At 53.1% G+C, this 27,170-nt stretch overlaps 1 protein-coding gene across 1 annotated transcript; it reads right to left on the bottom strand.

Annotated features, from left to right (window-relative positions):
- Nucleotides 1–412: 412 nt before the first annotated feature.
- Nucleotides 413–22,810, bottom strand: C1QTNF1 (C1q and TNF related 1). The gene is made up of 4 exons (XM_084750156.1): nt 22,372–22,810; nt 5,236–5,394; nt 3,317–3,432; nt 413–2,050 (listed from the first exon to the last, which is right to left on the bottom strand). The coding sequence occupies exons 2-4, from the start codon at nt 5,388–5,390 to the stop codon at nt 1,500–1,502; spliced, it is 822 nt and encodes a 273-aa protein (XP_084606282.1). The 5' UTR covers nt 5,391–5,394; nt 22,372–22,810; the 3' UTR covers nt 413–1,499.
- Nucleotides 22,811–27,170: the final 4,360 nt, after the last annotated feature.

Raw genomic sequence — 27,170 nt, 5'->3', positions numbered from 1 at the left:
GGGGAGATGAATTTCCTGTCCCTCCACTTCCTCTTCCTCTTTGGGACTGACCCGGAAATGGGTAGGATATACTGTTTAAAGCTTGCCTCCAGCTCTGGGACCCAAGGGAAGTCCCTCTCACTTTGCCATAGGCTGGCTAGGGCTGTGGCAGGCCTGGAGGGGGTGGGGGATGGGTTCTGTCAGATACATCACTTCCTGCAGGCTGACACATCAAGTACCCAGAGAGGACACTGAACTGGAGAGAAAACAGGACACTGGGGATGGTGAAGGCTGTTGGAGGGAACTCGAATCAAAGGCCCGGTGCCTTCTGTGGTGGATCCATCTGGAAGGGGGAACAGGGAACTAATGCCACGACGGGGTTCCACCCTGGGTTCCCGAGTGGCCTGGGAAGTGGAGCACAGTAGGGAGGTACTGGGGTATATAGTAGGAGCTTTATTTCTTATAGAGAAGCCCGCAGATTCAGGAATCCCTGAGGTCCCCAGCCACTGTGAGCTGGGGCAAGCAGGATGCTGCCACCAGCCCAGAGTCAGCCACAGAGGGCCCTTGTCGTCCCTCTGGGGAGCTGACATTTGCTGCCATCCCCCAATCTTTTCACCGTTGTAGCTCAGAACGACTGATAGGCCCCGGGCAAGCCTGTAGCAAGTCGACAGAGTTCAGAGGTCAGTCCTGCTGTCCCCCAAGAAAGCTCATACACGGCCTAGAGTCAAGTCAGACGTGGTTTCAAGGCCCACATGCTGCAGCTCCTCTGCTTCCTCCACCCTCCGTGATTCCTGTTAGAGCCGTTCCTTTGTAGACCCGGCTGGTCTCGAACTCACAGAGATCTGCATGCCTCTGCCTCCCGAGAGCTGAGATTAAAGGCGTGCACCACCATGCCCGGCTTAAGGCTGGTCCTATGCAGGGCCTCTGCCCTACTGTCTCCAGTATAAACAACAAACAGGGCTCCCTCGAGACTACCCCCCCCCCTCGCCCGACCTCAGAGCCAGCTGTCTGGAAAGCCAAAACTAACACCACTTCCTTTCTCTCATCTGCTTTACTTTGTCCCTAAGAAACCTGTGGCCTCTGCCCGACTGCGTCCAGAAATGGGAACACACAGGGGCTGTGCTCAGGAACACCCTGTGGCCACAGGACAACACAGCACAGGGTTGTCTGAGGCTGTGTCCACAGAAGGAGCTGGAGGTCCCCCAACATCCTCACAGGCACCCCGCCCAATGATTTCATCTGCCGGCCGCCCTCTACCAAGAGCAGCAGCCAGACCTGGGACCACACGGTCCTCTGGGCTTCCCCATGGCCAAGGGCATCTTGTCAAAAACCAAAACCAAGAAAGCCAAGGCCAAGGAAGCCAGGGCTGAGGAGAGAGAGAGAGACGCTGGGGTCAGCCTGGGGCAGGACTCCAGCGTCCGTGGAATGCAGGGATGGGCAAGTGTGCCGGGCAAGGAGGTCAGCAGTCCACGGAAGCACCACGGGAGGTCGGGGGTGGGGGGTGGGGGGGCGGGTGACCGCTAGGGCTCCAAGGCCGGCTTGACCAGGTAGCCACTGAAGGTGATGTAGGTGTCGAACTCGTCGCTGAAAATGGCATTCTCACGCTCGCCCTTAAAGAGGCGCACCCACACCTCATCCTTCTCGCGCAGATCCAGCATCAGGCTCTGACTCTGCATGATGCTCCTGTCGCTCACCTGTGCGTACAGGATCACCATCTCCTCCTCGTTCTTCATGATGTGCAGGTACGTCTCCTTCTGGTTCCAAGTGTGCACATTGAGGCTGAAAAAGTAGATGCCCGGCACGTAGCAGTAGAACTTGCCGGTGAACATATTGAAATGTTTGTAGAGGTTCACAAACTCTGTGTCAAAGAGCACGGGCTGGAAGTAGTCGTTGCTGTGCAAATCTTTCTTCCGGCCCACGGAGAAAGCCGCGTAGTGGTTCTTGCAGGGGTCCCCGGGAGACCCTATGGACCCCTTCTGACCTTTGGGGCCAATATGGCCCCTGGGCCCTGTGGCACCCGCTTTGCCGACTTTCCCCTGGAGGCCTCGGTCACCTCGGTCACCTTTGTCACCTAAGAGAGAACAAGAAGATGTGAGGCCCCAAAAGGGGGCCCAGCCTGCAGCTGGCTCTGAGCAGCAGGTTTGACTCCACACCCCAGCCCTGACCTGAGCATCCTCTCTGGTGCCCCTTAGCAGGAGGCTCCCGGGCAAGGGGGGGGCATTTGGGCTCTCACATCAGTAGAGCTAATGCTTTTGTTGTCAAGGGTTGGTCTATTTCCACCCAGAAGACACACTTTTTCACTTTCTTTCTGGAAAGTCCTGGCAAAGATAAAGGAACATATGGGTTTGTCCACAAGCACCAGGCTCCGTGGCCAGGCCTGGGCTCTCGCTGAATAAACGGACTGCAGATGTCAGGACTCAGAGCAGGATCCAGGCTGCCGAGCGCTCCCTGGGGATGTGGGAACTGTCTAGCGGGAGGGCACAGTGTGTCAGAGAACTGGCTTGGGCATTTCGTCAAAACAAAGAACTTAGAAGTCTGCAGGTTCTGTGCAAACAGGGAGGGGGGCAGGACTCCCAGAGGCCCCTCTTCATGTACGTGTATGTGTGTGGGGCATGGGCACATGTGTGACATGTGTGCATACACACCCTACAGGCACTTGGAGAGGCCAGAAACGGGTGTCAGGCGCCCTCTTTTCTCTCTCCACCTTGTCTTTGGATGTAAGGCCTTGCTGCATCTCACTGCTTCAGAAAGCTCTAGAGTGCGCGGCCCCAGCCCTTCCCCCTGCTGGTTACAGGGGTTACGGGGTGGGCGCACGTGGCTATACCTAGCTTTTACGTGGGTGCTAGGGACTTGAACCCAGGTCGTCTCGCTTTCCCAGAAAGTGCTCTTCCCCCACGGAGCCATCTCCCTAGCGTCCTCTAGGACTCCTCTTCTGCTCACGGAAAAGGGTCACAGCTCAAACATCATAAATTCTGCCCTCGGGGCTGGAGAGATGGCTCAGAGGTTAAGAGCACTGACTGCGCCTCCAGAGGTCCTGAGTTCAATTCCCAGCAACCACATGGTGGCTCACAACCATCTATAATGTGATCTGATGCCCTCTTCTGGCCAGCAGGGGCACACACAGGCAGAGCATATGTATATGTAATAAGTAAATAAATAAATAAATCCTTAAAAAAAAAAAAATCTACCCTCCTCCAGATGACAGCCACCTCTGGTCTGTCCTGGAGATCCTGCGTTCCTGCTCGGCCCCTCCCAGCACTGCCTCCCTCTCCAACTCTTTAAAGCAGCCGCGGGGGGGGGGGGGAGTGGCCCCCAGGCGTCTCTGCAGCCTCCTCACCTTTCAGGATGGTGATGTTGATCTGGGGTGGTGGGATCGCCTGGTATACAGGGGTGTTGGGGTCACAGCATCGGTAGCACTGGCTAGGGCTGTAGGTCTCCTGTGTTCCTTTATCCCTGAGGAATAAGCCATCACCAAGAGGGTGAACTGTTTGTGCAAGGAGCTCTCTTCTGCCACTGTGGACCCAGGGCGCGCCTCGCCTTCCTCCCCTTCCCCTGGATATGCAAGGCTCTGCTCAGCATAGGCATGGGAGGATTCCCAGATCCCCGCTCAAACTGTAGACAACATCCCCCCCACCCCCGCCCCACCCCCACACCATTATCAGTAGTAATATATCCGAAGCAAAGATAACACAAATGACGATAACCTCAGGGCTTACATGGAGACGCCACGCCTTCGAGGACCGGCTCCTTCAGTGTTAAAGGACTGGGCTACCCAGCAACTCATTTGTAAACAGTCTCATTCCATTCACTTCATCTTCAGGCGCCTCTGGGCTACAGCGGCCAGGGGACGGGAATGGTTCCATGCCGCCATCTCATGGCCATGTGCTGTATTGCACTTTGCTCTCCTCACAGAGGGAGAAGCCGGCCAGCCCCTCTCTAACTCCTGGATAAGGACCACACCTCTCTCCTAGACTTCGGACTGCCAGAAGTCTCCTGTCCCACCCATTCAACAAAGACCCTTGGCCCGTGAAACCTGCTGGTCCCAAATGCTTTTACCAGCACATTCTAGTGGCCCAAAATAGATCCTTCTGCTTCCCTGACCTCTCCTCTATATCCAGCAAGTCCTGGGGAGACTGCCCAGGGTCCTTATCATCTCTAATGCACGATATGGACGGGCAGTCCTGGGATTTGTCTCCCCAACAGCAATGTATGCTCCGATGCTACTCTCCAGCGTTCCGTATAGCGCACCTTTGACTACCAACCCATCCTGAAGGATTCCCTGTTCCCACAGAATGAAGCCTGGATGAGGCTCTCCCTCACACTCAGCTACCCCAGGCTTGACACTTCCCATCCCCCACTCCCAGGCGCCAGCTCCCACCACCCTGCACCTCCCTCCCATCCTTCATCTCCCTGCACCACCCACCTACGACCTGACCTGCGTTTGCTTACAGCATCCTGCCTTTTCCTCCCATAGCCAGGAGGACCCTGGTCCAGCACTGTGGGTGCAGCCCTACTTTGGAGCCTGCATTGTATTGTGTGTGTCTGTCTCCCTGAGGCCTTGGAGTTTCTAGAAGCCAACGTCTGTCCTCCTTTTGTTTCTTCAGCACCCAGGAGATGGCCTGATTGACAGAAGCTGCTTAATGTTTGTTGAGTGAAAACAAAGGACACAACAAAGAAACAAAAGAATGGGGTTTCTGGGCTCTGAATCCTGTCTGGAACCTTGATATTTTTTTAATTTAAAATTTTTTGTTTTGTTTTGTTTTTCCATACAGAATTTCTCTGTGTAGCCTTGGCTGTCCTGGACTCGCCCTTAACCTCTGAGCCATCTCTCCAGCCCTTGTTTTTTTTAGTTCTTTAACTGGCAGAGAAAATGAATCTTGTTGAGACCCCTGGACTGATCACCATTTTTGAGGCCACTTGTCCCTGCCTCCTGCCTGCCTGCATACCCAGCCCTGGCACACATTCTCAGAGACCAAGTTAGAAGGCAGAGGCAGCCGGAAGGGCAGAGCGGGTGCCCTTTCATGACAGATGTAAACTTCTTGCAGATTCGGCTCCCGAGGGGTTGGGATGACACTGAACCACCATGCCTCAGATTCAGAGCAGACACCCAAGCCCCTGAGCCTCCAGAATCGGCCTCCCTGAGTGAGGACCACTCCTCAGCTCCATCTTTGCCCTTTGCTGCTCAAGGCAACCACATCTGGAGTACCCAAACCTCACATGCTTGCCCCCTGCCAGCATACCACTGCAGTCCCTCACCCCTTCATATGGTCCTGAGGAGGTGGCACCTCTTCTGTCTCTCCCAACTCCAGCTGTTCCTCCTGAAAACGTGGCACAAGGCTCTGGACTGGGCCCCAGGCGATGGCCAGCAGCAGGCAGCATCCCAGCATGAAGCCCCATACAGAGGAGCCCATCTTCCTGCCAAAATGCAAGGATAGGGCATGAGTTAGGACAGGACTCTACAGAGAAACAGCCAACAGCTGGAGAGCTGTTTGCTCAGCCCCACATCACACACACGCACACGCACACTCCTCCGTGGGAGCGCCTGAAAAACTGGACACTGCGGCGTTATCTGCACCAGACTCTCAAGAAGGAGAGTCCATCACCTGCTGGCCCTCAACAACAAGTGGGGAAAACAATCCCAGGTGAGCGCTGGGCAGCTACTAACTCCTCCCTTAATGGGCTGGTGGGCAGAAACTGGCTGCAGCTGTTTTCTATCACTAGGGGGCGCTGAGCGAGTGTCCATTTGCACTTAATTTAAGGACTGTCACCCACGTCTCATCTCACAACCCCCCAGCTTTCAAACAAAAGCTTAGGACAGGACCCTCCTTTCCCAAGCCTCCACTTGATCCCAGCCAAAGAAAGTGCGGATGTGTGCGTGCTGGGGTTATAGTTGCTTAAATTCTTTATTATTATTATTATTATTATTATTATTATTATTATTATTATTATTATTATTATTATTTTTGAGACAGAGTTTCTCTGTGTAGTCTTAGATGTCCTAGACTCGCTTTGTAGACCAGGCTGGCCTCGAACTCACAGCGATCCACCTGCCTCTGCCTCCCGAGTGCTGGGATTAAAGGAGTGCACCACCTTAAATTCTTTACCCCATCTCTCTGTCACCTCTAAGCTCCTGGCCTGGGGCAAGGAGGACCTTCCCCTCTCCCCCTGTGGCTACACACCTTAGTCTGTGGTCCTGCCCTTGGTTTCTCAAACGTAGGACTCCTCATAAATGCCAACCTCTAGTTTGGCTGACCAGAGCAGGGCCTCAGGGCTGTGTTTTCAGCAAGCTCGTCTGGTTCTGCCAGGGTCTGTGGCTAGCACTTTGCATCCACCTGCTAGCCACACCCCCAAGCCCTGGCACCTGTCAGGAAACCCACATTCCTGCTCCTTAGCCAGGAGCACCTAGGTCCTGATAAGCTACCAAAAGGCCTGGGCAGTGGCACCAGGCACCTGGCTGAGATTCTGAGCATCTTTCCAATTAATTCTTTGGCCCAAGTGAGGGAGGGTTAGGTATGCGGACCTGTCCTCATTAATCACTTCTATCCCACCCAGGCCTCATGTGACCCCATGGCCAGTCTTTCCAGGAGACACTGTTCATTCATTCATGTGCCCTTGGTAAATAAGAACAGAGAGGGCTGGGATGACCTCAGTGGTCACCATGCAGGCACAAGGACACCAGTTCCACGAGGACATGGGATCCGCACGCTAAATAAAAAACAAATAAAATCCAGGTATGGTGGCCTGTGCTTCCGGTCCCAGGATCATGAAATCGGAGACAGGCAGACTCCCCGACTCAGTGAGCCCCAACCCGGTGAGCGGCTCTGGCGCCTGAGGAGCATCTGACTTTGTCCTTCGGTTTCCACACACACTGGGGCCCACACAGAGAAGTGCTCCTGTACACATCTCACACAGTGAGTGAGGAGACAGAGGAGGGGACTGCTGGCCTCGGGCTGCAGCTAGCGTGGACAAGCTAAACTCAGGTGACATCCGTCCAAATGGCCCAGGCAACCCCCCACCCCCCATTCATGCTAGGCTCTGTCACGTGTCCTCCCAGCCGCCTCTCCAGCCCTGACCTGGGAAAACCTCTGTGGTAAGTTTACGTATCAGGATGTCTCCAGCCACGGAGACTTTTGCTTGGCCCTCAGAACTCTCCCTGTCAGACATGGATGTCCCTGGCCCAGCCAAGCATCCTGCAGCATCCTGGACTTCACCAGTGCTCAACAAATATTTATCGAGTGAAGTTCTCTTGATCTGTTTGTTTCTCTATTTCTGTATTTCTTGTTTTTTCCCTGGCAACTTCATACTTATTCTCCTTATCCGTGTAAGAGTTAAGATTGCATCAGGCAAAAGGAAGTTTCCCTTTCTTTAAACTTGAGTCTGTTTGGGCTTCTTTTTTCTTTTTTTCTTTTTTAAACTCACTGTGTAATCCAGGTTGGCTTCAAACTTTTAATCCTCTTGCTCCAGGCTCCTGAGTGCTAGCACTGTAGGTATGAGATACCACACTAGGTTTAAACTTGATTTTCTATTAATCTGAGTGTGTGTGTGTGTGTGTGTGTGTGTGTGTGTGTGTGTGTGTCCATGTATGTTTTGGGGCCATATGAATGAAAACACAGATAAAGCTACCTTTGGGTGTCCTACCTCATGGGTCCTCTGCCTTGACTTAACTGACATCTGAACTAGACAGTCCCCTCAGACCCTGTCCTGTATGTTTGAGGGTGCTTTGTGGGATGCCAGCCTCTACCCCCAACATGCTATTAGCATCCTCCTCAGCTTTTAACAACCAAGGGCTACAGACACTGCCCTATGTCTGTCCTCTCAGAGGCAAAATTACTCCCTGGCAGAAACCTGTGCTATGGCCCCGTGCAAGGGTAATGTGTCTCTTCTCAATCATCTAGGAAGGGGGTTTTAAATGTTTGTTAGAAAATGGGGTTCCCAAAGCTGGGCTAAGAATGCAAAAATGGGTGGGGTGGCAGGGAACAGCCCCCAAAGTTGATGGCTTGTGCTGATGACGGCAGTGATGTAGGCAGGGCCTCCCACACAGGCACACAGAGCCTCCTTTGCAGATTCAAATCAAGCCAAGGCTGAAATATTACACGCCCCCACCCCACCCCCACCCCCGTCAACGCCATCTTATCATTTAACCAAATTCCATGACTAACTTTCCCTCATCACATTAGGGTCATTTTAGTCACTCTTGGGGAAAAACAATATTGCCCAACACCTAACCAAACCTGGCCACAGATCACCCCTCTCCATTCCCAGGACAGAGGGATCTTCCTGCAAAGGGTGGTGCTTCCTTGAAGTGAGGTCTTCTGGGGGATGTGCTCCACACAGGAAGATGACTCCAGAGAAAGCTAGGACATCCTGACCAAGCAAGTGTCCCGTCCCACCCCACCTCTTGAACCTGCACCCATCTCTTAAGTCTCAAACCCTAGACAAACACAGAGGGCTGAGGTGCCCATTTAACTTATCAAAGCAGATCTGGCTGCCAGGTTCTCCCAGCATCCCTCAGTTATAGGGTATGGCTGGCATACTCCCGCCTGCTACCAAAAACTTCTCCAGCCCAGAGGCTGAGCTGCCCTTCCCTATGTAATCCAGCCATTTGGTTACCCAGCCTTTGTCTACTCTCTTGGCCCAGGCTGCCCCTCTTGATGAGAAGCTGCCCTCCCCTCCCCCTTCCCCTTCCCTCCTCTCCTCACATGGCTCAGGGTCATGTCCACTCTGGACTCTTCCAGATGTCCCTGCCCTCTGGCTCTGCTCTCCCTTATAGCTACAGCAAACTTTCTCCTCCACCATACCTAGGAGAACTCACGACCTTTCTTTCTATTTCTCCCCCCACCCCAAGTCCATGCGGCCTGTCTCTGGGTTGTGCTGCAGTAAGAGTCACAGAAGTCACGCCAGCAGCCCCCATCCCTGTCCCGCGTGAAGGAGAGCTGAGTTCCACGGGAAACTGTTATCTTACTTCTCCCCCTCGAGTCCCACGGAGCCTGCAGAACAGAATCCAGCATCCTTCCTTCCTCAGCCTTCCCACCCACTTCCACCCAACCTTCACCCCAGAAAGCAGGAACCCCCTTGGCAGGAGAAGGCCGCAGAGAAGTGACTTACGGGGCTTGGAGGAGGGCAGGGCATGTGAGGGCACTTCCTCGCTGGGACATTTCATCCCTCCCCAGACCTCATGTCTGGGAAGCAATATTCACCCACAAGCTCATTTCCTTATGTCCCTTTAAAGTCCGCCCTACCGTTCCTGGCCCCTCGGTGCCTGTGTGTGGACCGTGGCCCCCTGCAGTGTGAGGCCGCCTGAATGGGTTTGTCCTTGGTACCCACCCTTCCTCTCCACCCCAACCCCCAGCTTAGTGCCATTGACAAAAGCGTTTTGTAAACACTGTTTTCTTCTTTAATCCTCATCGAGTAAGCAGCTGTTCAGAAAGGCGCGAAGCCTGTAATCTCCTTGAATAGCCAGGAGTCTTGGAAGGAGAGTTGGAACCCTCCCTCTCAGCTGGCAATTTAACACAGGCATGGCTTCCGGAATGCTCCAAGATTTGCCTGGCATTGTGCAAGAGCTGGGGAGTGTGTGTGTGTGTGTGTGTGTGTGTGTGTGTGTGTGTGTGTGTCTCGGGGGGGGGGTGATTCAGCCATAAATGGAGTCCCTATCTCAACCATATTACAGTCCAGGGAGAGAAACAGACAAACGTTCAAGACTGAACGACGAGCCGTGAACAGGGAACATTCTAGGCCCTCGCTTTCCCAAACAGTGGTTTTGAAATCCATTAGCGTAAAACACAAGAACCAGGTGTGTGTGTGTGTGTGTGTGTGTGTGTGTGTGTGTGTGTGCGCGCCTGCCATCCCAGGATGCACTAGGAGCAGGCAGAAAAAGCCCAGGACTGTGAGTGCTGGGATCTGCCAATCTCTGCCTCCCGTCACTGGCGTCACTCCTGCAGACCACCACACAGGCACGGTTTGCGTGGACTCTGGGCACCATGAATCTTGTCTTGTCTTCGCACTTTTAATGCAAGAACTTTACCAGCTGCGCTATTGCCCTGCCTGAAAATCTCAAACCTGAAGCTACTCTGGCCTACTTAGCGAGTGTTAGTTTACAGGCGATCCTGCTAGCCTGTCATCGGAGACACACCATCACCTGCTTAGGCCAGGTGTGCCCATCGCTGCCAAATAAAGAGGGACTGCCCTGCTGCCGCCCCCCCCACCAGCTCTCTCTGTCCCCTCTCTCCATCTGTCTTTCTCTTCCCTCATGGCTCTGCCCCATCTCTCTGTCTGTCTGCCTCCATGTCCTCTTCTCCAGGCTGTAACCCCCTCTCCTCTCCTCCAAACAAACCTCTTTTACACCAGATCTGTTGCGTGGCATAATGTCTCAAAGGTGGTACACCTCGACCCGGGCCCACCATGGTGCCACCAAATCATCGTTACCGTGAGACTATCTCAAAATGGCTCAGGGTTCAGGTCAGCGCCGGATCACTTGGCCAATGCGCACAAGGTACTGGGTTCTAGTCTCAGAAAGATAATAAAATGAAATCCAAAGTTCTGCTCCCGAGGCGTGCCGGTCACCTCCCACGCTCTGGACGATTGCGTGCATGGCGCTATTGCTGCCATATTGGAAAGCACGCACAGAACATGTCCAGTGTGGCTGCCAGCTCCGAGGGGAAACTCTGTTCCAGATTAAAATGAGGCCAGCCGGAGAGGAAGCAGGAGCTACGAGCAAACAGCAGGCCTGGAATCTGGGAATCATTTAGACTCCTTCCTCGCTTGTATCCGGCACATCTAATCCACCAGCAGCCCTCCTTCACAGCCTCGAAGGTCGTTTCTCCTTCCTGCAGCTGGTCCCACCAGATGCTTTCCAGGGGTTCTGGCTACCTCCCAGACAAGGCAAGCATCTTTGTCCAGCGTCGCTGGGCCTTGGATACCTCCTTAAAGTTTCATACTCAGGTCCCAGGAAGCCTGGCCTGGATCCCACCACCCTGCGCCTTATGGCTTCAAGCTTTCAGCCACACTGAGTGTAGCAGCATCAAGCTCTCCTTATTTGAGCACAGCCATTGGTACCCGCCCACCCTCGCTGTTCTCCTCATGCCTGCATCCACCATCTTCTCAAACACTGGGAAGTCGGGGGACAGCTCAGCCTCCGTTTGACACTGGGTAGAACTGATGCCATTCACTGAAGAGCGCAGAGCACGCCTGTGACTATAAGATTCAACCAAGGAAGAGAAAATGGCACATGGAGGTGCAACGTCCTGGATGCTTTCCAAACATGTGACATTAGCCTCCCCCCTCCCCCCCTGCCCCCCCCCCCCCCCGTGAGGTCATTGAGCCCTCAGACACCCAAGCCTGGGATGAGCAAGAGAGTGGTGGAGTGACTTGTCCCAGAAACCCCTTCAATGCGTGGTTCCCCTGCAGTGACTCCGAGACTCTGTTTCTTCCCCCAACTGCTTACAGGAGGCAGGTAGGGAGCCGGGACTCCTTATGGGGAGATGGACTCATATGTGGTCCAGGGCCTGCTCCTCCTACACTCACTGTCCTTTCCCTTTTCTATCTTTTCTTGTTTCTGTCTTGGAGAAGGAGGGCTTGCTTTTTAAGGTTCATGGTTTCGTGGCACACGCCTTTAACCCCAGCACTTAGGAGACAGAGGCAGGTGGATCGCTGTGAGTTTGAGGCCAGCCTGGTCTACAAAACGAGTCTAAGACAGCCAAGGATACACAGAGAAACCCTGTCTCAAAAAACAAACAAACAAACAAACAAAAGGTTTGCGGTTTCCTCTAAAGCCAGGGATGGAGGAGGTGGGTCCGTGCAGGGCACCCAGTTTATGAGCAAAGGACTCTGACCTTGGGTGGAAGTGAGGTCTTGTTTGGGGCAAAACCATGAGAGGAAAGACCAGGGACTCCACATCCTAAAGCATCTCTCCCCCTGTGCCCTGTCCAAGGAGAGACTCAATCTGCCCAGGCGCTGCCATGTGGCTGACAGACCTCCAGCCTGGAGGCACCTGAGCAGCCCGCAAGGCTCCGTGCATCCTCCAGGAAACAATGATCTCCTTGAGTAGGGCAGCTGTCCTTAGGTCACCTCCCAGCTGAGCCCACTCGGGCTGGAAGCTCACCCTGCTTTGAGAACCGTCTGAGAGAAAAGAGGCCCCAGGAGCTTGTGCCAGCGCCCCACTCTGCAGGTGGCCAGGCACACTGCCCACTTCTTTGGCACCAGCAATGATGCTGCCCCGGGGGCTGACCACTCCCAAGACCAGACCAGGGAGGAAAGAACCTGGGAATTCTGTGCCCGGGCTCCATTATGCCCAGCCCCTCTGCGAGCAGCACAAACTGGTCTTTGTCTGGTTCCCCCAAGCCTGGAAATTCCCCAGCACTTCACAGGAACCGCCTGAGGACGCTCTGCAAGAGGGACCGCTGCCCTCTGCCTAGTGGCTCCTGGGTCAGCCATGCGATTCGCTCAGCCATGTGTCAATCTTGCTATTGCCTATTCCAGCCCAGGCTGTTGACACCACACCCACCACCCGGCAGAACCGAGCTCCTCTGCGCTGTCCTGAGTGCTTTAGTTTTTTGTTGTTATCATTTTGAGAAAAGGTTTTCACTCTGTAACCCACTTACTAACTACGTAGACTAGATCTCATGGCGATCCTCCTGCCTCAGCCTCCTGAGTGACAGGATGACAGGCATAAGAGACCATACCCGGGGCTGGAGAGATGGCTCAGAGATTAAGAGCACCAACTGCTCTTCCAAAGGTCCTGAGTTCAATTCCCAGCAACCACATGGTGGCTCACAACCATCTATGATGAGATCTGGTGCCCTCTTCTGGCCTGCAAGCAGGATATTATATACATAATAAATAAAGAAATTTAAAAAAAAAGAGAGAGAGAGAAAGAGAGAGAGAGAGAGAGGGAGGGAGGGAGAGAGGGAGGGAGAGACCATACCCAATGAATGTGAGTGCTTTAAAATATCTACTAGCTGGGACTGGAGAGACTGGCCAGCAGTCAGGAGGGCCTCCTGCTCTCCCAGAGGCCCAGGTTCAGTTCCCAGTTCAAGCCCTGTAACTTTAGTTCTATAGGATCTGGCTCTCTCTTCCAGCCTTCAGGGCACCCACATGTACACATGTAACATACACTCACAGAAACATGTACATAACATATACATAAGAATGAAAATTAACCAGCCTTTAATCCTAGTACTTGGGGATCGGGGGTGGGAGGCAGAGGTAGGTGGATCACTGTGAGTTCAAGGCCAGCCTGGTCTACAAAGCGAGTCTAGGACAGCCAAGGCTACAGAGAAACCCTGTCTCAAACAAAACAAAACAAAAAACCAAAAACAATAAATAAATAAATCTTTAAAACACCTGCCAGCTTGGGCCATTCCTTCATCTGCACCAGGTGTTGGTCTACCCTGTTTATTGTGTTTACCCTTCCTTATAGGAGGAAAAAATAAAAAAAAGAAAGAAAGAGGAGCTGGAGAGAGGGCTTGGCAGTTAAGAGCACCAACTGTTTTTCCAAAGGGACCCGGGTTCAGTTCCCAGCAACCACATGGCAGCTCACAACTGTCTGTAACTCCCAGGGATCCGACACCCTCACACAGACATATATGCAGGCAAAATACCAATGTACATAAATAAATGAGTGAATGAATGAAAGAAAGAAGGAAGATAGGCTCTTATGATATTGCCCAGACTAGCCTTGAATTGTTATGTAGCCCAGGCTGGCCTTGAATTCACCATCATCCTGCTTTGGCCTCCCTGTTGCTGAGCTTATAGGCTTATACCACAGAGCCCGTGGATCTACCCTTCTTGGCCTCCTCACAAGACAGTTGATTTCTCAGCTCTTAGCTCCTTCCTGCCTGTCATGCCTTCAGGTGACACATCCCCAGCCCCGTCCTCTTGCAGCAGTGGTGCGGAGCTCCAGGTCTGTGCTCAGCATACCAGCCCCTCAGGGCTGTTCGAATTAGCTAAGACTAAACACACAGGCGCACGCGCGCGCGCGCGCGCACACACACACACACACACACACACACACACACACACACACAAACACACACCAAACACACACACACACACACCCCAAACAAACAAAAAACCCAACTAACTTCAGATGACAGGGCAGGTGACTTCATGCTTCCCACCAGACTAGTCTGCTTGATGGCCCTGCCATGAGACCCTCACCCACCCCCATTAACTCACCCCTCCTCCTGTTGCCACAATCTCGACCTCTTCCCAACAGGCCTCGCTGTGGAGCTGCTGAGACCCATGCTTTTCATGCCCCCTTCCACATCTGAGCCATCATCGATTGTGCTCCGAAAGGTCCCTGCCCGTTGTGTTCTGCACCAAGCCTTCCCTGCCTACCAGCTGTCTCCCACCAATGTCCCAGAGGCACCTTTAAAATACAAACTGGAGGTCTGGGCGGTGGTGGCGCACGCCTTTAATCCCAGCACTCAGGAGGCAGAGGCAGGCGGATCGCTGTGAGTTCGAGGCCAGCCTGGTCTACAAAGCAAGTCCAGGACAGCCAAGGCTACACAGAGAAACCCTGTCTCGAAAAACCAAAACTCAAACTGGAGCATCACTCTTGACTTCCAGGGTCTCTGGTGACAAGAAAGGAGGTGTTGAAATCCTGAACATCAGTGTGGACCTTCCCCTCCCCGACCACTTAGCTACCTGTAGCCATTCTAGGCTTTTAGATGGATGACCCTCTTGCTGCCACCCCCACCCCCAGCCGTGTCTTCAGAAGCAGCCTCCCTAGCACGCTTCCTGGACCCCAACCTGCTCTTGCTGCCCTCCCCCCTCAGCATCTAGTCCTGATGCAGTCCCCAGAAACTATGAACTACTAGAAGACGAACTGCTTCGTTCCTCTGCCTTCTGGCATGTGGTGTCACTTAAACAGTATTTATTTTTAGTGAGTGTGAGTGTGTATGTGTTTGAGTGTGTGGGCATGTGTGTGCGTGTATGTGTGTGCATGTGTGTGTGTTTGTGTGTGCGCGTGTGTTTGTGTGTGTGCCCGCGCGTGCATGTGTGTGTGTGTGTGTGTGTGTGTGTGTGTGTGTAAGTGTGCTTGTGGAAGCCTGAAGAGGGCACGGAACCCCCTGGGCTAGAGCTACAGATGGTTAGGTGCTGAGAACAGAGCTTGGATCGTCCTCAAGATCAGCAACCATTTAACCATCCCTCCACCCCTACTTGGTGTCATTTTTGCTGCTGTCAATGCCAAGTGCAAAGCCATTGTGCGTCAGATGAGGCATGGTCCGTGAGAGAGGTCCAAGTGCTATTCAGTATGACCTGAGTGCTGAATCTAGCTGAGGTCTGGAGCTAGCCTTTCCCAAACGCTTCCCTTCTCTGCACTCAAAAAGCCTCCTGCATCTAAGACTGCAGTTCTGCACCAAGGTTACGAACCCCAGAGGCCATCAGGAGACAGGACAGATAAACGACAATAACCGGTTGGGTGGGAAACCAAGACCGTGCTTATTGATTAGAGGTAAAGTCAACTGTAGGAGAGTATGGGACTGTGCTAAACCAGAAAGGCCTAAAGGAGGGAGGACAGGAGGGAGGAGGGAGGACAGGAGAGATGAGGGAGTACAGGAGAGATGAGGAGGGAGGACAGGAGAGATGAGGAGGGAGGACAGGAGAGATGAGGAGGGAGGACAGGAGAGATGAAGGAGGACAGGAGAGATGAGGAGGGAGGACAGGAGAAACAAGGGAGGACAGGAGGGATGAGGGAGGACAGGAGGGAGGAGGGAGGACAGGAGAGATGAGGGAGGACAGGAGAGATGAGGGAGGACAGGAGAGATGAGGAGGGAGGACAGGAGAGATGAGGAGGGAGGACAGGAGAGATGAGGAGGGAGGACAGGAGAGATGAAGGAGGACAGGAGAGATGAGGAGGGAGGACAGGAGAAACAAGGGAGGACAGGAGGGATGAGGGAGGACAGGAGGGAGGAGGGAGGACAGGAGAGATGAGGGAGGACAGGAGAGATGAGGGAGGACAGGAGAGATGAGGAGGGAGGACAGGAGAGATGAGGAGGGAGGACAGGAGAGATGAGGAGGGAGGACAGGAGAGATGAGGAGGAAGGACAGGAGAGATGAGGAGGGAGGACAGGAGAGATGAAGGAGGGAGGACAGGAGAGATGAGGAGGGAGGACAGGAGAGATGAGGGAGGACAGGAGAGATGAGGAGGGAGGACAGGAGAGATGAGGAGGGAGGACAGGAGAAATGAGGAGGGAGGACAGGAGAGATGAAGGAGGACAGGAGAGATGAAGGAGGACAGGAGAGATGAGGGAGGACAGGAGAGATGAGGGAGGACAGGAGAGATGAAGGAGGACAGGAGAGATGAGGGAGGACAGGAGAGATGAGGAGGGAGGACAGGAGAGATGAAGGAGGGAGGACAGGAGAGATGAGGAGGGAGGACAGGAGGGATGAGGAGGGAGGAAGGAGAGATAAGGAGGGAGGACAGGAGAGATGAGGAGGGAGGACAGGAGAAATGAGGAGGGAGGACAGGAGAGATGAGGAGGGAGGACAGGAGAGATGAAGGAGGACAGGAGAGATGAGGGAGGACAGGAGAGATGAGGAGGGAGGACAGGAGAAATGAGGAGGGAGGACAGGAGAGATGAGGAGGGAGGACAGGAGAGATGAAGGAGGACAGGAGAGATGAGGGAGGACAGGAGAGATGAAGGAGGACAGGAGAGATGAGGAGGGAGGACAGGAGAGATGAGGAGGGAGGACAGGAGAGATGAGGAGGGAGGACAGGAGAGATGAAGGAGGACAGGAGAGATGAGGAGGGAGGACAGGAGAGATGAGGAGGGAGGACAGGAGAGATGAGGAGGGAGGACAGGAGAGATGAGAAGGGAGGACAGGAGAGATGAGGAGGGAGGACAGGAGAGATGAGGAGGGAGGACAGGAGAGATGAGGAGGGAGGACAGGAGAGATGAAGGAGGACAGGAGAGATGAGGAGGGAGGACAGGAGAGATGAAGGAGGGAGGACAGGAGAGATGAGGAGGGAGGACAGGAGAGATGAAGGAGGGAGGACAGGAGAGATGAGGAGGGAGGACAGGAGAGATGAAGGAAGGAGGACAGGAGAGATGAGGAGGGAGGACAGGAGAGATGAGGAGGGAGGACAGGAGAGATGAGGAGGGAGGACAGGAGAGATGAAGGAGGACAGGAGAGATGAGGAGGGAGGACAGGAGAGATGAAGGAGGGAGGACAGGAGAGATGAGGAGGGAGGACAGGAGAGATGAGGAGGGAGGACAGGAGAGATGAGGAGGGAGGACAGGAGAGATGAGGGAGGACAGAAGAGATGAGGAGGGAGGACAGGAGAGATGAAGGAGGGAGGACAGGAGAGATGAGGAGGGAGGACAGGAGAGATGAGGAGGGAGGACAGGAGAGATGAAGGAGGGAGGACAGGACAGAAGGAGGAACCTGGTGGGGGTGGGGGAGCAAACAGGTAAATTATGTATTGACTCAGATGTTTCTAGAGCGAGGAGGGAGAATGCAGGTTAAAAGTGTGATGTTCCCGACCCCCACAGCCACCCTGGAGGCCCTCCCCCAAGCAGCTTCCAACAGCCACCACAGGCGCTGACACTTTCCCATGCAGGCTTCTCTGGGCTCCCTCCTTACAACAATCCCATCATTTTCTTCACAGTAAGTACACATTATTTTCCACTTAGAAAAGACAAAATAAGCCCCACCCTGGGGACCAAGAGAGCCTTTTGTTTATTCCAGAGAAGTTGACTATGCATAGGAAAAGTTGACAGGCTGGGAGAGGGGGGAGGCGCTGTGATGTATTTATGGCTCACAAGGAGCCACTGGGACACACATGACGTCATCCCCATCCTCCTCGTGCTGATACACGTGGGACACACATGACGTCATCCCCGTCCTCCTCGTGCTAATACACGTGACACATCCTTTTGCTCCTTCGTGAGTACGTATGAATGTTGCAACTCCAGCAAGAAGATGCTGACCTCCCCTTGGGCACTGGCAGCCCCCGCACGGTAGGCTTCTGTTTGGGGTGCCCAGCTGATTAGCTTGCTTATCCCTGACTGCTGAGCACCTACAGCGTGCCAGGCACGTTAGGGGCACCAGGACCCATCACTGGCTTCCTTGGTTCCACATTCAGAAATCTCTGTGGTGCCAGCAGGATGGCGTCAAATGCCGGCCGGTAGAGTTTAATTTGAATCTGGGCATAGAGTGGCATCCCACTGGGAGGTGCCTCATCCCCTCAAATCATTTTTAGGATCTTGCTTTTAACAGAGTGAGAATAGTGTGTTAGTAATCTCTGAAGAGGGAGAGTCATGTGTGCAGGAATGCGGGGATCCCTCTGCCTGTCAGGGCCCCATGGAGGAGCCAACCCGAGTCATCAGGCAAGATTAAAGCCAAAAGGATTGTTTGGTGTTCAAGGCCAGACTGGGGGAACATACTGAATCCCAGGCTAGCCCCCACAAACACAGGGAGACCCTGTCAGTTGCAACAACAGTAACAGTAAAAGCCACACGCCTTTAACCCCAGCATTCGGAAGGCAGAGGCAGGCGGATCTCTGTGAGTTCGAAGCCAGCCTGGTCTACAAAGCGACTCCAGGACAGCCAAGGCTACACAGAGAAACCCTGTCTCGAAAACCCAAAGGGGGAAAAAAAGCCACTATGCACGCTGGATTACACGGGCCCTGCATCTCCTTCTCCTAGAGTCTTCATGGGGCTCCAGGCCCAGGGACGGAGAGGCTGTGTACACCACAAGACTCAGGAACTGCATGGCACCCCAAACCTTCCAGATCCTCCCATCCTGCACCAGAAATCAGCTATCAGAGCCCAGCTCAGTATCCTGGCAAAAAGTAAGATATTCTAAAGAAACACTTGGGCCTCTCCCTTTGGTTATTAGACCATTGTGACAGTGGACCTCACAGAATTGGGACCCAGGTATCTCATGCCTGGAGAAGGAAGCAATGACAGGTCAGTGAGAGGCAGGACCACACCTTGACCACCATGCCTTGACCAGCACACATACCTCTTGCCCTCTATTTAAACCTAAAGCTCATGTTAGGACCCCAGACAACACTGTGGAGGTCACTGGACCTCCCTGTTCTTCCCACTGTGCTCACCACACACTGTAAAGCTGTCTGTATCACTACTGTTTCTGTAATTGGTTTATTGAGTGGCTTCTTGAAGGTTTCTGGAACCCAAGCTCTGAGCCCAACAACCCCAGTAGGAAGAGCCAGCCGTAGTAATGTAAGGAGAAGGGGGCAGGGGCAGGAGATGTTACAGACCCAGCTTAGCTTCTGGCTGCATCTGTGTTAGGCCCACCCATGGTTGGCAGCTCCCCCGGGGTGGGGGTCGGGGGGAGGTGTCTTCTCCTTCCCTGGTACCCTGGGCAGCAGGCAGCCGGTAAGCAGATGCCCCTTGAGAGGGAGGAGCCCTAGGATGTGAGGTTCTCGCCATATGTGGCCGCAGCAGCCAGAAGCATGTCTGGCCCAGCCCTGGGTACCAGGAGCTTGGCTTCTCTGCAGCAGCATCCTTTCCTGTCTCTTCTCCCATCCTTGCTTGCTGCCTCTTTGCTCAACTGTCTCCTTTCAAGGGAAATTTCTACAGGGGCCACAGAGACAGTGAGACACAGAGGCCTAGCCAGTGCAGGGAGGCCCAGTGGTGTATCTGGGCAGGTGCCCAAGGAAGTGACTGCAAAGGCCTCTGAAGCAGGCTGGGAATGTCCAGTGGACAGCGGTGATGGGGTATCAAGTCCCCTGCCTCTACCCAGTGAGGGCAGGAAGGTTGACCTGTGATGAACACTGGCTGGTACAGGAAGAGCTACTGCTGGCAGGGCACCAGCATCACACCACTGCCCCTTAAGCGGGGCCCTGAGGCACAGCACCCTTTCGGGCGCAGAGACCTCACCCTGTGTGCAGGCCCGGTCCTCCCCAAACCAAACAGGCCTGCAGGGATTCGGCAGGTCCCTTCCTGCCTGGGGAGGAAGGAAAGCCGAGCTGCTTCTGAAGGCCTCCAAGAGTACAGTTGCCACCAGAGGTCCTGCCAGGGCAAGGAACCCAGGGCAGGGCCCTGGGTGTCAGAGCACCAACAGAGGCATGTGGAGATCTTAGGCTTTCAGCCAACCGCTCTCTGGAAAAGCCAGGCCGTCTCTTCCACCTCATAAATGAGCCAGGGAGCTGGAAGGGTCCTGTCCAGACAGCCACCATGGGCCACTTGACATTAGTGGAACGCAGGTTTTCAGTGACTAAAACTGGGGAAAATGAAAGTCCCCAGGAGCCACTGCGCATGTTTCCAGTATCTCTGGGTCCTTCAAGGCTGCCCCCAAACAGCCTTTCCCTCCAGAGGGTGGTGGTCAGCCAGACGCTGCAGCCCACAGCGGTCATCTTCCTGCCCTTCCGGCCTCACACTGTCACCTCACCCTTGAGCCTCAGCCATGCCCAGCCCTAGGAACTGTGACCCACAAAGGGGTCTGACTGACACCTAAGGATAAGAAACAAGAGGGTGAGGGTGCCCTGAGGCAGAGCTCATAGTTTCTACGAAGTTCTTTTCATGTCTGTCTTGATGGGTGAACTTCAATGCCAGAATATTTGGTTTATGAGTCATGCTAATTATGGGGGCGGGGCAAGGAGCACGCACCAGGAAGAATAACAGAAAGGAGTGTGTTCAGGAAAAAAATTAATGCTGTGCTGGTTGTTCTGAATAGGGAGGTTACAGCCAGGAATGAGCAATAAACTGCCCTCACCCTCCAGGACAGGCCTGTCGGTGGGGCCTCCTCAGGCCTCTTGGGACACGCCTGATTTCCTTGAACCTAGAACATTTCTTTAGACTTCACAGGGTTGGGGAAGTAAGCAAGCATGAGTCTCTAGGAAGTAACGGGGGACCATCAGAAAGCTCAGTGTCCCCTGCCTGAGCAGGGAATCCGAGCTGAGTGAAGACAGTGTTTAGCTGGGTGCGTCCTCTGTTGGCTGCAGGGCTTCAGGCAGAGCTGTGGGACACACTGAGCAGCAGAGAGCTCTTTGGGTCCCCAGAGGACGCCCTCTGCCCCCTGCAAGTTTCCCTGTCCAGTGAGCACCGTGCAGGGGTCTGGTAGGGACCGCAGATGTCCTCCCACACTGCAACCACACTATAAAAAGCAGTTCCTGAGGACATCACCCACTCCCAGGGGAATCCCAATGACATTTCTCAGGTTTTTATTGTTTGTTTGTTGTTTGTTGTTTTTCTTTTGGCTACTTTGAAACAGCATCTCATCCTGTCTTGTCTCACATCCGCTGACTGAGAACTCACCCGCCTGACACCTGTCTCAGGACGGCCTCAGAAGGCCTTCCTGCCTCGCAGTCTTGAGCCAACATTCTCAGTGAAAATCAAAGTCTGTGTTTGATTGTTGCTGTTTCCAGTACTGGAGATGCAACTGGGATATTTCACAGGCTAAGCACTACACACACACACACACACACACACACACACACACACACACACACACACACACACACACACACACACCCCAAACCCTCTTGTCAAAGCTGGAGAAGCACACACCGTGGTCTCCATTCCGAGAACCGGGGAAGAGAGGCAGCAAGGAAGCAGAGAGGCAGCCCCCTCCCTTTCTTCAGAGAGACAAGGGCAGAGCAGGGGGTGACAGCAATGGGACCGGGAGGACTCCAGCTCTCCAGGGCAGGGAGTAGCCTGGGTGGGTCCAGGGACAGACAGGGTGGGACTCAGGTTAACCGGTAAGGATGACATCTACACCTTTAGAGATGCCCAGACACGTGAGTCGTAGGTGAACAAGGGCTGTGCAAGGACTCCGGGGTATCTTGGAGATGGCAGCCCTGGGTAGGGGGGCATTAGGGGGGACGGGGCCACTTTTAGCACCATGGGCGGCTTTTACTTCCCAGGAAGGTCCATGGAGAGGGATATTTGTTTTTTCCTGCCCAGGCTGGATGCCCTCCAGGAACAGCAAGGCTGTTAGAAGAGGGGGCCAAAGTCCACACTTCCTGTTCAGTGTTGGGGCTCGAGCCGACCACTGACATACAGGACAGACCTGGATCCCAGCCGGCCCAGGTGATATGGCAGGCAACGGGTGGCACCAGGTGGGGGTAGAAATGTTCTTTCTCCTTTCACACCCTCTAAAAGGCATGAGGAGGGGGGGGCGAGAGACACCCCACAAAACACAGAAAGAAGGTGTGCACTGGTCCTGTCAGCATCCTATCTGCCAAAGAGCCCGCCCCCTACACACTTTAGTTACACACTTGCTAACTGTGCAGGGGGAGTTAGCAAGAACAGCACAACGCTGTCCCCCAAACTTCTGCTCTGTCTGCCCCTTTGTCATAAGCTCCAGGTCACATCTCACCCCAGGGGAGGTAACTGTTCAGCTCCGCTCTGGCGCCCAGATGAAGCCACGAAGACAGAGCTCAGAGCCCTTCCTGGTCTGTCGGAGGGTCAGGCCACCTACCTCCTCTCAGCTGAGCCGGCTGTGACAACTGAGTCCTCCTGCCTCTCAGGGCTCTCAGGGTGCTGTCTCTTAGAGCATCTCCCAGGAGCTGAGCCTTTTCTAGGCCAGGTCAGAGGGAAGCACAGACGTGTCAAGTCAGGGAGAGAGAGAGAGCCAGAGGGAGGAAAGAGTCCCCCAGGGGAAAAACTTAAGGGGGAGGAAGAGGGGGAGGGTGCAGGCCACGGCGATACCAACACCTTTATCTCCTCAGCTGCCTCCAAGGTCTCTTTGGCCAGAAACGGAAATGTAGTTTCTCTCAAAAGTAAAGGAAGAGAGGAAGAAAGCGGGACAAATACAAAGAGCAAACCCCAGCCAGATGTGAGCCGCGGAGGAGCCTAGAACGCTCCTAGCGCTTTTTATCCAAACAGCAGCCTTAGAAGATTAACTGTGTGTGTGCCCGGCTGGCTGGCTGGCTGGCTGGCTGGCTGGCTGGCTGGCTGACTGGCTCTCCCTCCTTCTGGATTCCCTGAGGAGCTAGAGCAGGCTTGGAGGGGATGAGGATGGACACTTCTGTTCATCTAGAGATCTTTCCAGATGTGGAGGTGGCTGGGAGCCCAGGACAAGGATGCTTCACTCAGGATAGAGAACTGCAGAACGGCTGAGAATCTCAAGAGTTTTGGCGGTAGGGGAGTTGACTTAGGCGTGTGGGCAACCCCAAGTCCCAACAGCAGCGGCACCATCCGAGACACGCTTCCCAGCAAGACGCCTATTTATAATCCAGGGACCAAGGGGGGTAGGTTTGGCATCCATAATCCTCGTGTAACAAGATGGCAGGTTGCACGTTTATGCAAGTGTATATTGGGAAGTTCAGAGTCTTGAGAGACAAAGGTGAGGAAGCAGCTTCCAGAAGGTTCAGGTCCTCCAGGGAAGCCCTGCAGCGCAGTGCTGGGCCAAGTACTCAGCCTCTGCTAGGCAGCTCCGCTCTGGACATTTCTTAATCTCACACACAGGCCCTTGTGAGTCTCTTCCCATGGGGATCATGCCCCGGGGCTTCGCCAAAGCGACAGCGCTTCCTGCTCTCCATCCCTAAACACTGAATCAGCCAGTTTGCTCTGGAATAGTATCACAACTCTAAAAGAGAGAGAGGATCTGCAGTGAGAAATAAAACTGCCCTGGTAAGGTCAGACTCTGAGAGGGCTCTTTCCCTGTCCCCGTCTGTGTGCCTCTCTCTTCTATTCCCCACTCCTCCCTTCCCACCTCCTCTCTCTAGGCAGGAGATGTAAAATTGCGGGGGGGGGGGTTGGGGAGCTGGGGGGGGCAGGGGGAGGGTGTTGGTTTGGGATATCCCAAGCAAAACAAACAGGCTGCACTTCGCTACTCTTCGCTGTGCTAGCATGTGGAAGGGCCCACAGAATCAAAGGAGGAAGAGACCAAGGTACAAGCTCACTGCTCCACATCATCTGCTCCCAAGGCTGGGCACAGATCAGCAGAGGGGAGACCCCAGAACGGCCAAGGATGGAAGGAGAAGAGGGCGGGCTTGGCATCAGGGAGCAGTCTGTGAATCCCCCACAGGCTTCTTCCAGAAATTCCAGCTCCAAGTGCCAACCCCGTGAGAAGGAGAGACAGACGGTCCCTCTGGTACCAGGGAGAGCACTTAAGGACACTTGTCGAGAATAAGTAGATATGTTCCAGCCAGAGACGTGACCTGCCCTGGCCTGCATCCCTGGGGATAGCTCCTGTTCCTTGGCACGTATCTAAGGCCTAGCAGAGTCGCATTCTTGGTTGTCCACACGGGAAAACCCAAGGATAAGGCTCTCCTCATTCCTGGAAGTGATGTGCAGCTTTCCACCCAGCACATGGACCCGTTCTGTCCCCTGCCACTCTGTCGCCCACATCCTTTGCAGGAGAGATGCCAGGGAGAGCAGCAGGCAGAAGCAGGAAGGCCACTTAACCCCTACTAGGCTACTGCGGGGACAACAGTCTTGGAAGAGATGGGAGTAGCACTACGGCTTGTCACGGTGCCACCTAGAAGACTCAGAACAGGGTTTATAAAGCTGGGCATGCGGCTGGGGAGAAGGAAGGATGGGGAGGCAGAAGGGCTGCCCCCACCCCACACACCCAAGATGGGTTTAGTGATGGAAATCTGGAAGGCAACACTCTGATGTAATTCTGAGACGCCAATCTGGAGGTCAAAAACAGTAGAAAGTCAGCTGGGCGTGGTGGCGCACACCTTTAATCCCAGCACTTGGGAGGCAGAGGCAGGTAGATCTCTGTGAGTTCGAGGCCAGCCTGGTCTACAAAGTGAGTCCAGGACAGCCAGGGCTACATAGATAAACCTTGTCTTGAAAAAAAAGAAAGAAAGAAAGAATAATAAAAATAAAAAATTTTAAAACAAGCCAGGCATGGTGGCACATGCCTTTAATCCCAGCACTCGGGAGGCAGAGGCAGGTGGATCTCTGTGAGTTCGAGGCCAGCCTGGTTTACAAAGTGAGTCCAGGACAGCCAAGGCTACACAGAGAGACCGTGTCTTGAAAAAATAGAAAAAAAAATTTTTTTTAAACAGTAGAAAGTCTTAGTTATACACCAGATGATGGGCAATTCAGCGCAGCTGCCTCTTTCCAATGGGAGGTTTTGCATCCTGACCCCTGTCTTTCCCTCAACCCAGCTGGGCATGGTAGCCAAACCTACAGGCTTGCTTCCTTATGATAAAGCAAAAATGAGTTCTGTATCTCTGATGTGGAGCCAGATGGGCCAGATGTACTCACAGTAAGATGGAAATATCCCAGAGATCTTCGGGGCAACAAATGAAAGCCGAGCAGTTGCAAGGTGGCTCAAGTCACATTGTACTGTCAAGTTTATGTCAAATTTAGGAGGGACCAAGATTTCAGATCTTTTTTTGTTTTGAGGAGGTTTGGGAGTCAGGGGTTATTTATTTTGCTTTTGTTGTTTTGTTTTGTTGTTTTTGTGGGGGGTTTTGGTTTTTGTTTGTTTGTTTTTTTGTTTTTCGAGACAGGGTCTCTCTGTGTTAGCCACCACGCCTAGCTTGTTTTTGTTTTTAAATTACATGTATTAACCAGGTATGGTGGCACATGCCTTTAATTCCAGCCCTTGTGAGGCAGAGGTAGATGGAACTCTTTGAGTTTAAGGCCAGCCTGGTCTACATAGCAAGCTTCAGGCCAGCCAGAGATAAAAAAAAAAAAGCAAGGCACTGGCTCAGTAATAAGTAAACAAACAAACAAACCAACAGAATTACTTATTTTGTGTATGTATGTGTGTATGCCCACACGGGTGCACACACACAGTACGTGCACACCACAGTGTACACATGGTAGTCAGAGGACAACTTGCAGTAATTGGTCATCAGGCAGTGAGTGCCTACCTTTACTCACTGAGCCATCTCACCCGCCCAGGTTTTTTGTTTTGTTTTGTTCTTCTGTTTGTTTGTCTTGCTATGTAGTCTATGCTGCTTTGAAACTAAACTAACTTTACTTTCTCTCTAAACTAAGTTATTTACCCTCTAGTTGTGTGTGTGTGTGTGTGTGTGTGTGTGTGTGTGTGTGCGCGCGCGCATGCGCACATGTGTGTTTCAGTGCATGTACTTGGGTATAAGCATGGATGTGGAAGTCAGAGGAAAACCTTGGATCTTGGTCCACAGAGTCTCACTATTTTGGGATGCATCCAATAAGCAAGGCTGGCCGGCCAGGGAGTCCTAACTCTCTGCCTGTGTCCACCTTCCCAGCACCTGGATTATAAACTCATTACTACACTTTCTTTCTTTTTCTTTTTTTCTTTCTTTTCTTTTTTCTTTCTTTCTTTCTTTCTTTCTTTTTTTTTTTTTTTTTTTTTTTTTTTTTTTTTTTTGGACACAGGGTTTCTCTGTGTAGCCTTGGATGTCCTGGACTCACTTTGTAAACCAGGCTGACCTCAAACTCACAGCAATCCACCTGCCTCTGCCTCTGGAGTGCTGGGCCTAAAGGTGTGCGCCACCACCACCCGGCTACACTTTTTAAAACATGAATTCTTGGATGGGGACTTGGGTCCTGGTACTTTCAAGGAAAGCACTTTAAGAAGTAAGCCATCTCCCCATTCTTCCTTCTGGGTTTTTTCGAGGTAGAGCTGTAAGGATATTTTATATTTTGGGAGGACTTTTCTAATCATCTGTTCTAGCTCCCACATAAATGAGACAGAGACCTATAACAGTTATTAATAAGCTTTAAGCACCACAACTGGGCAGATATCCAGTTATACTAATCCTCTATGCTAGTCTTGCTATTTCCTAGACATATGGGTTCTGCCTGGGCTCTTTCTGCTCCACTGGGTCAGTGTTTCTCGCCACATCCCTCCTCCTCCTCCTCCTCCTCCTCCTCCTCCTCTTCTTCTTCTTCTTCTTCTTCTCTCTCTCTCTCTCTCTCTCTGCCCTTACCTAAGACTCCAAGACCAGGAATGGAAGCTCTGGTCGTCGTCGTCTTCTTCTTCTTCTTCTTCTTCTTCTTCTTCTTCTTCTTCTTCTTCTTCTTCTTCTTCTTCTCCTTCTTCCTCCTCCTCCTCCTCTTCTCTCTTCTCTCTTCTCTCTTCTCTCTTCTCTCTTCTCTCTTCTCTCTTCTCTCTCTCTCTCTCTCTCTCTCTCTCTCTCTCTCTCTCTCTCTGTCCTTACCTAAGACTCCAAGACCAGGAACGGAAGCTCTGTCCAGGTTTTTTCTTTTAATTAGCCAATCCAAGATAATTGGGGAGTAAAGTTTATACAATATTGATCATTGTAGATGACAATGCCCTCGTCCAGACTTCGACCAGATCTTGGGGCCCAGAACTCAGCATTTGAA

This window comes from Acomys minous (genome assembly GCF_964271855.1).
Source record: "Acomys minous genome assembly, chromosome: 12".
Lineage (NCBI taxonomy): Eukaryota > Metazoa > Chordata > Mammalia > Rodentia > Muridae > Acomys > Acomys minous.
The sequence above is the reverse complement of the archived record's forward strand: the minus strand, read 5'-3'. Positions and strand labels throughout refer to the sequence as shown.

Excerpts from the sequence above, each read along its gene's own strand:
- C1QTNF1 (XM_084750156.1), bottom strand. The coding sequence starts at position 5,390 with ATGGGCTCCTCTGTATGGGGCTTCATGCTGGGATGCTGCCTGCTGCTG. Across the intron at positions 3,433-5,235 it reads CCTCAGGACCATATGAAGGG|GGATAAAGGAACACAGGAGA; the intron begins GTGAGGGACTGC and ends CTTATTCCTCAG. Across the intron at positions 2,051-3,316 it reads CAACATCACCATCCTGAAAG|GTGACAAAGGTGACCGAGGT; the intron begins GTGAGGAGGCTG and ends GTTCTCTCTTAG.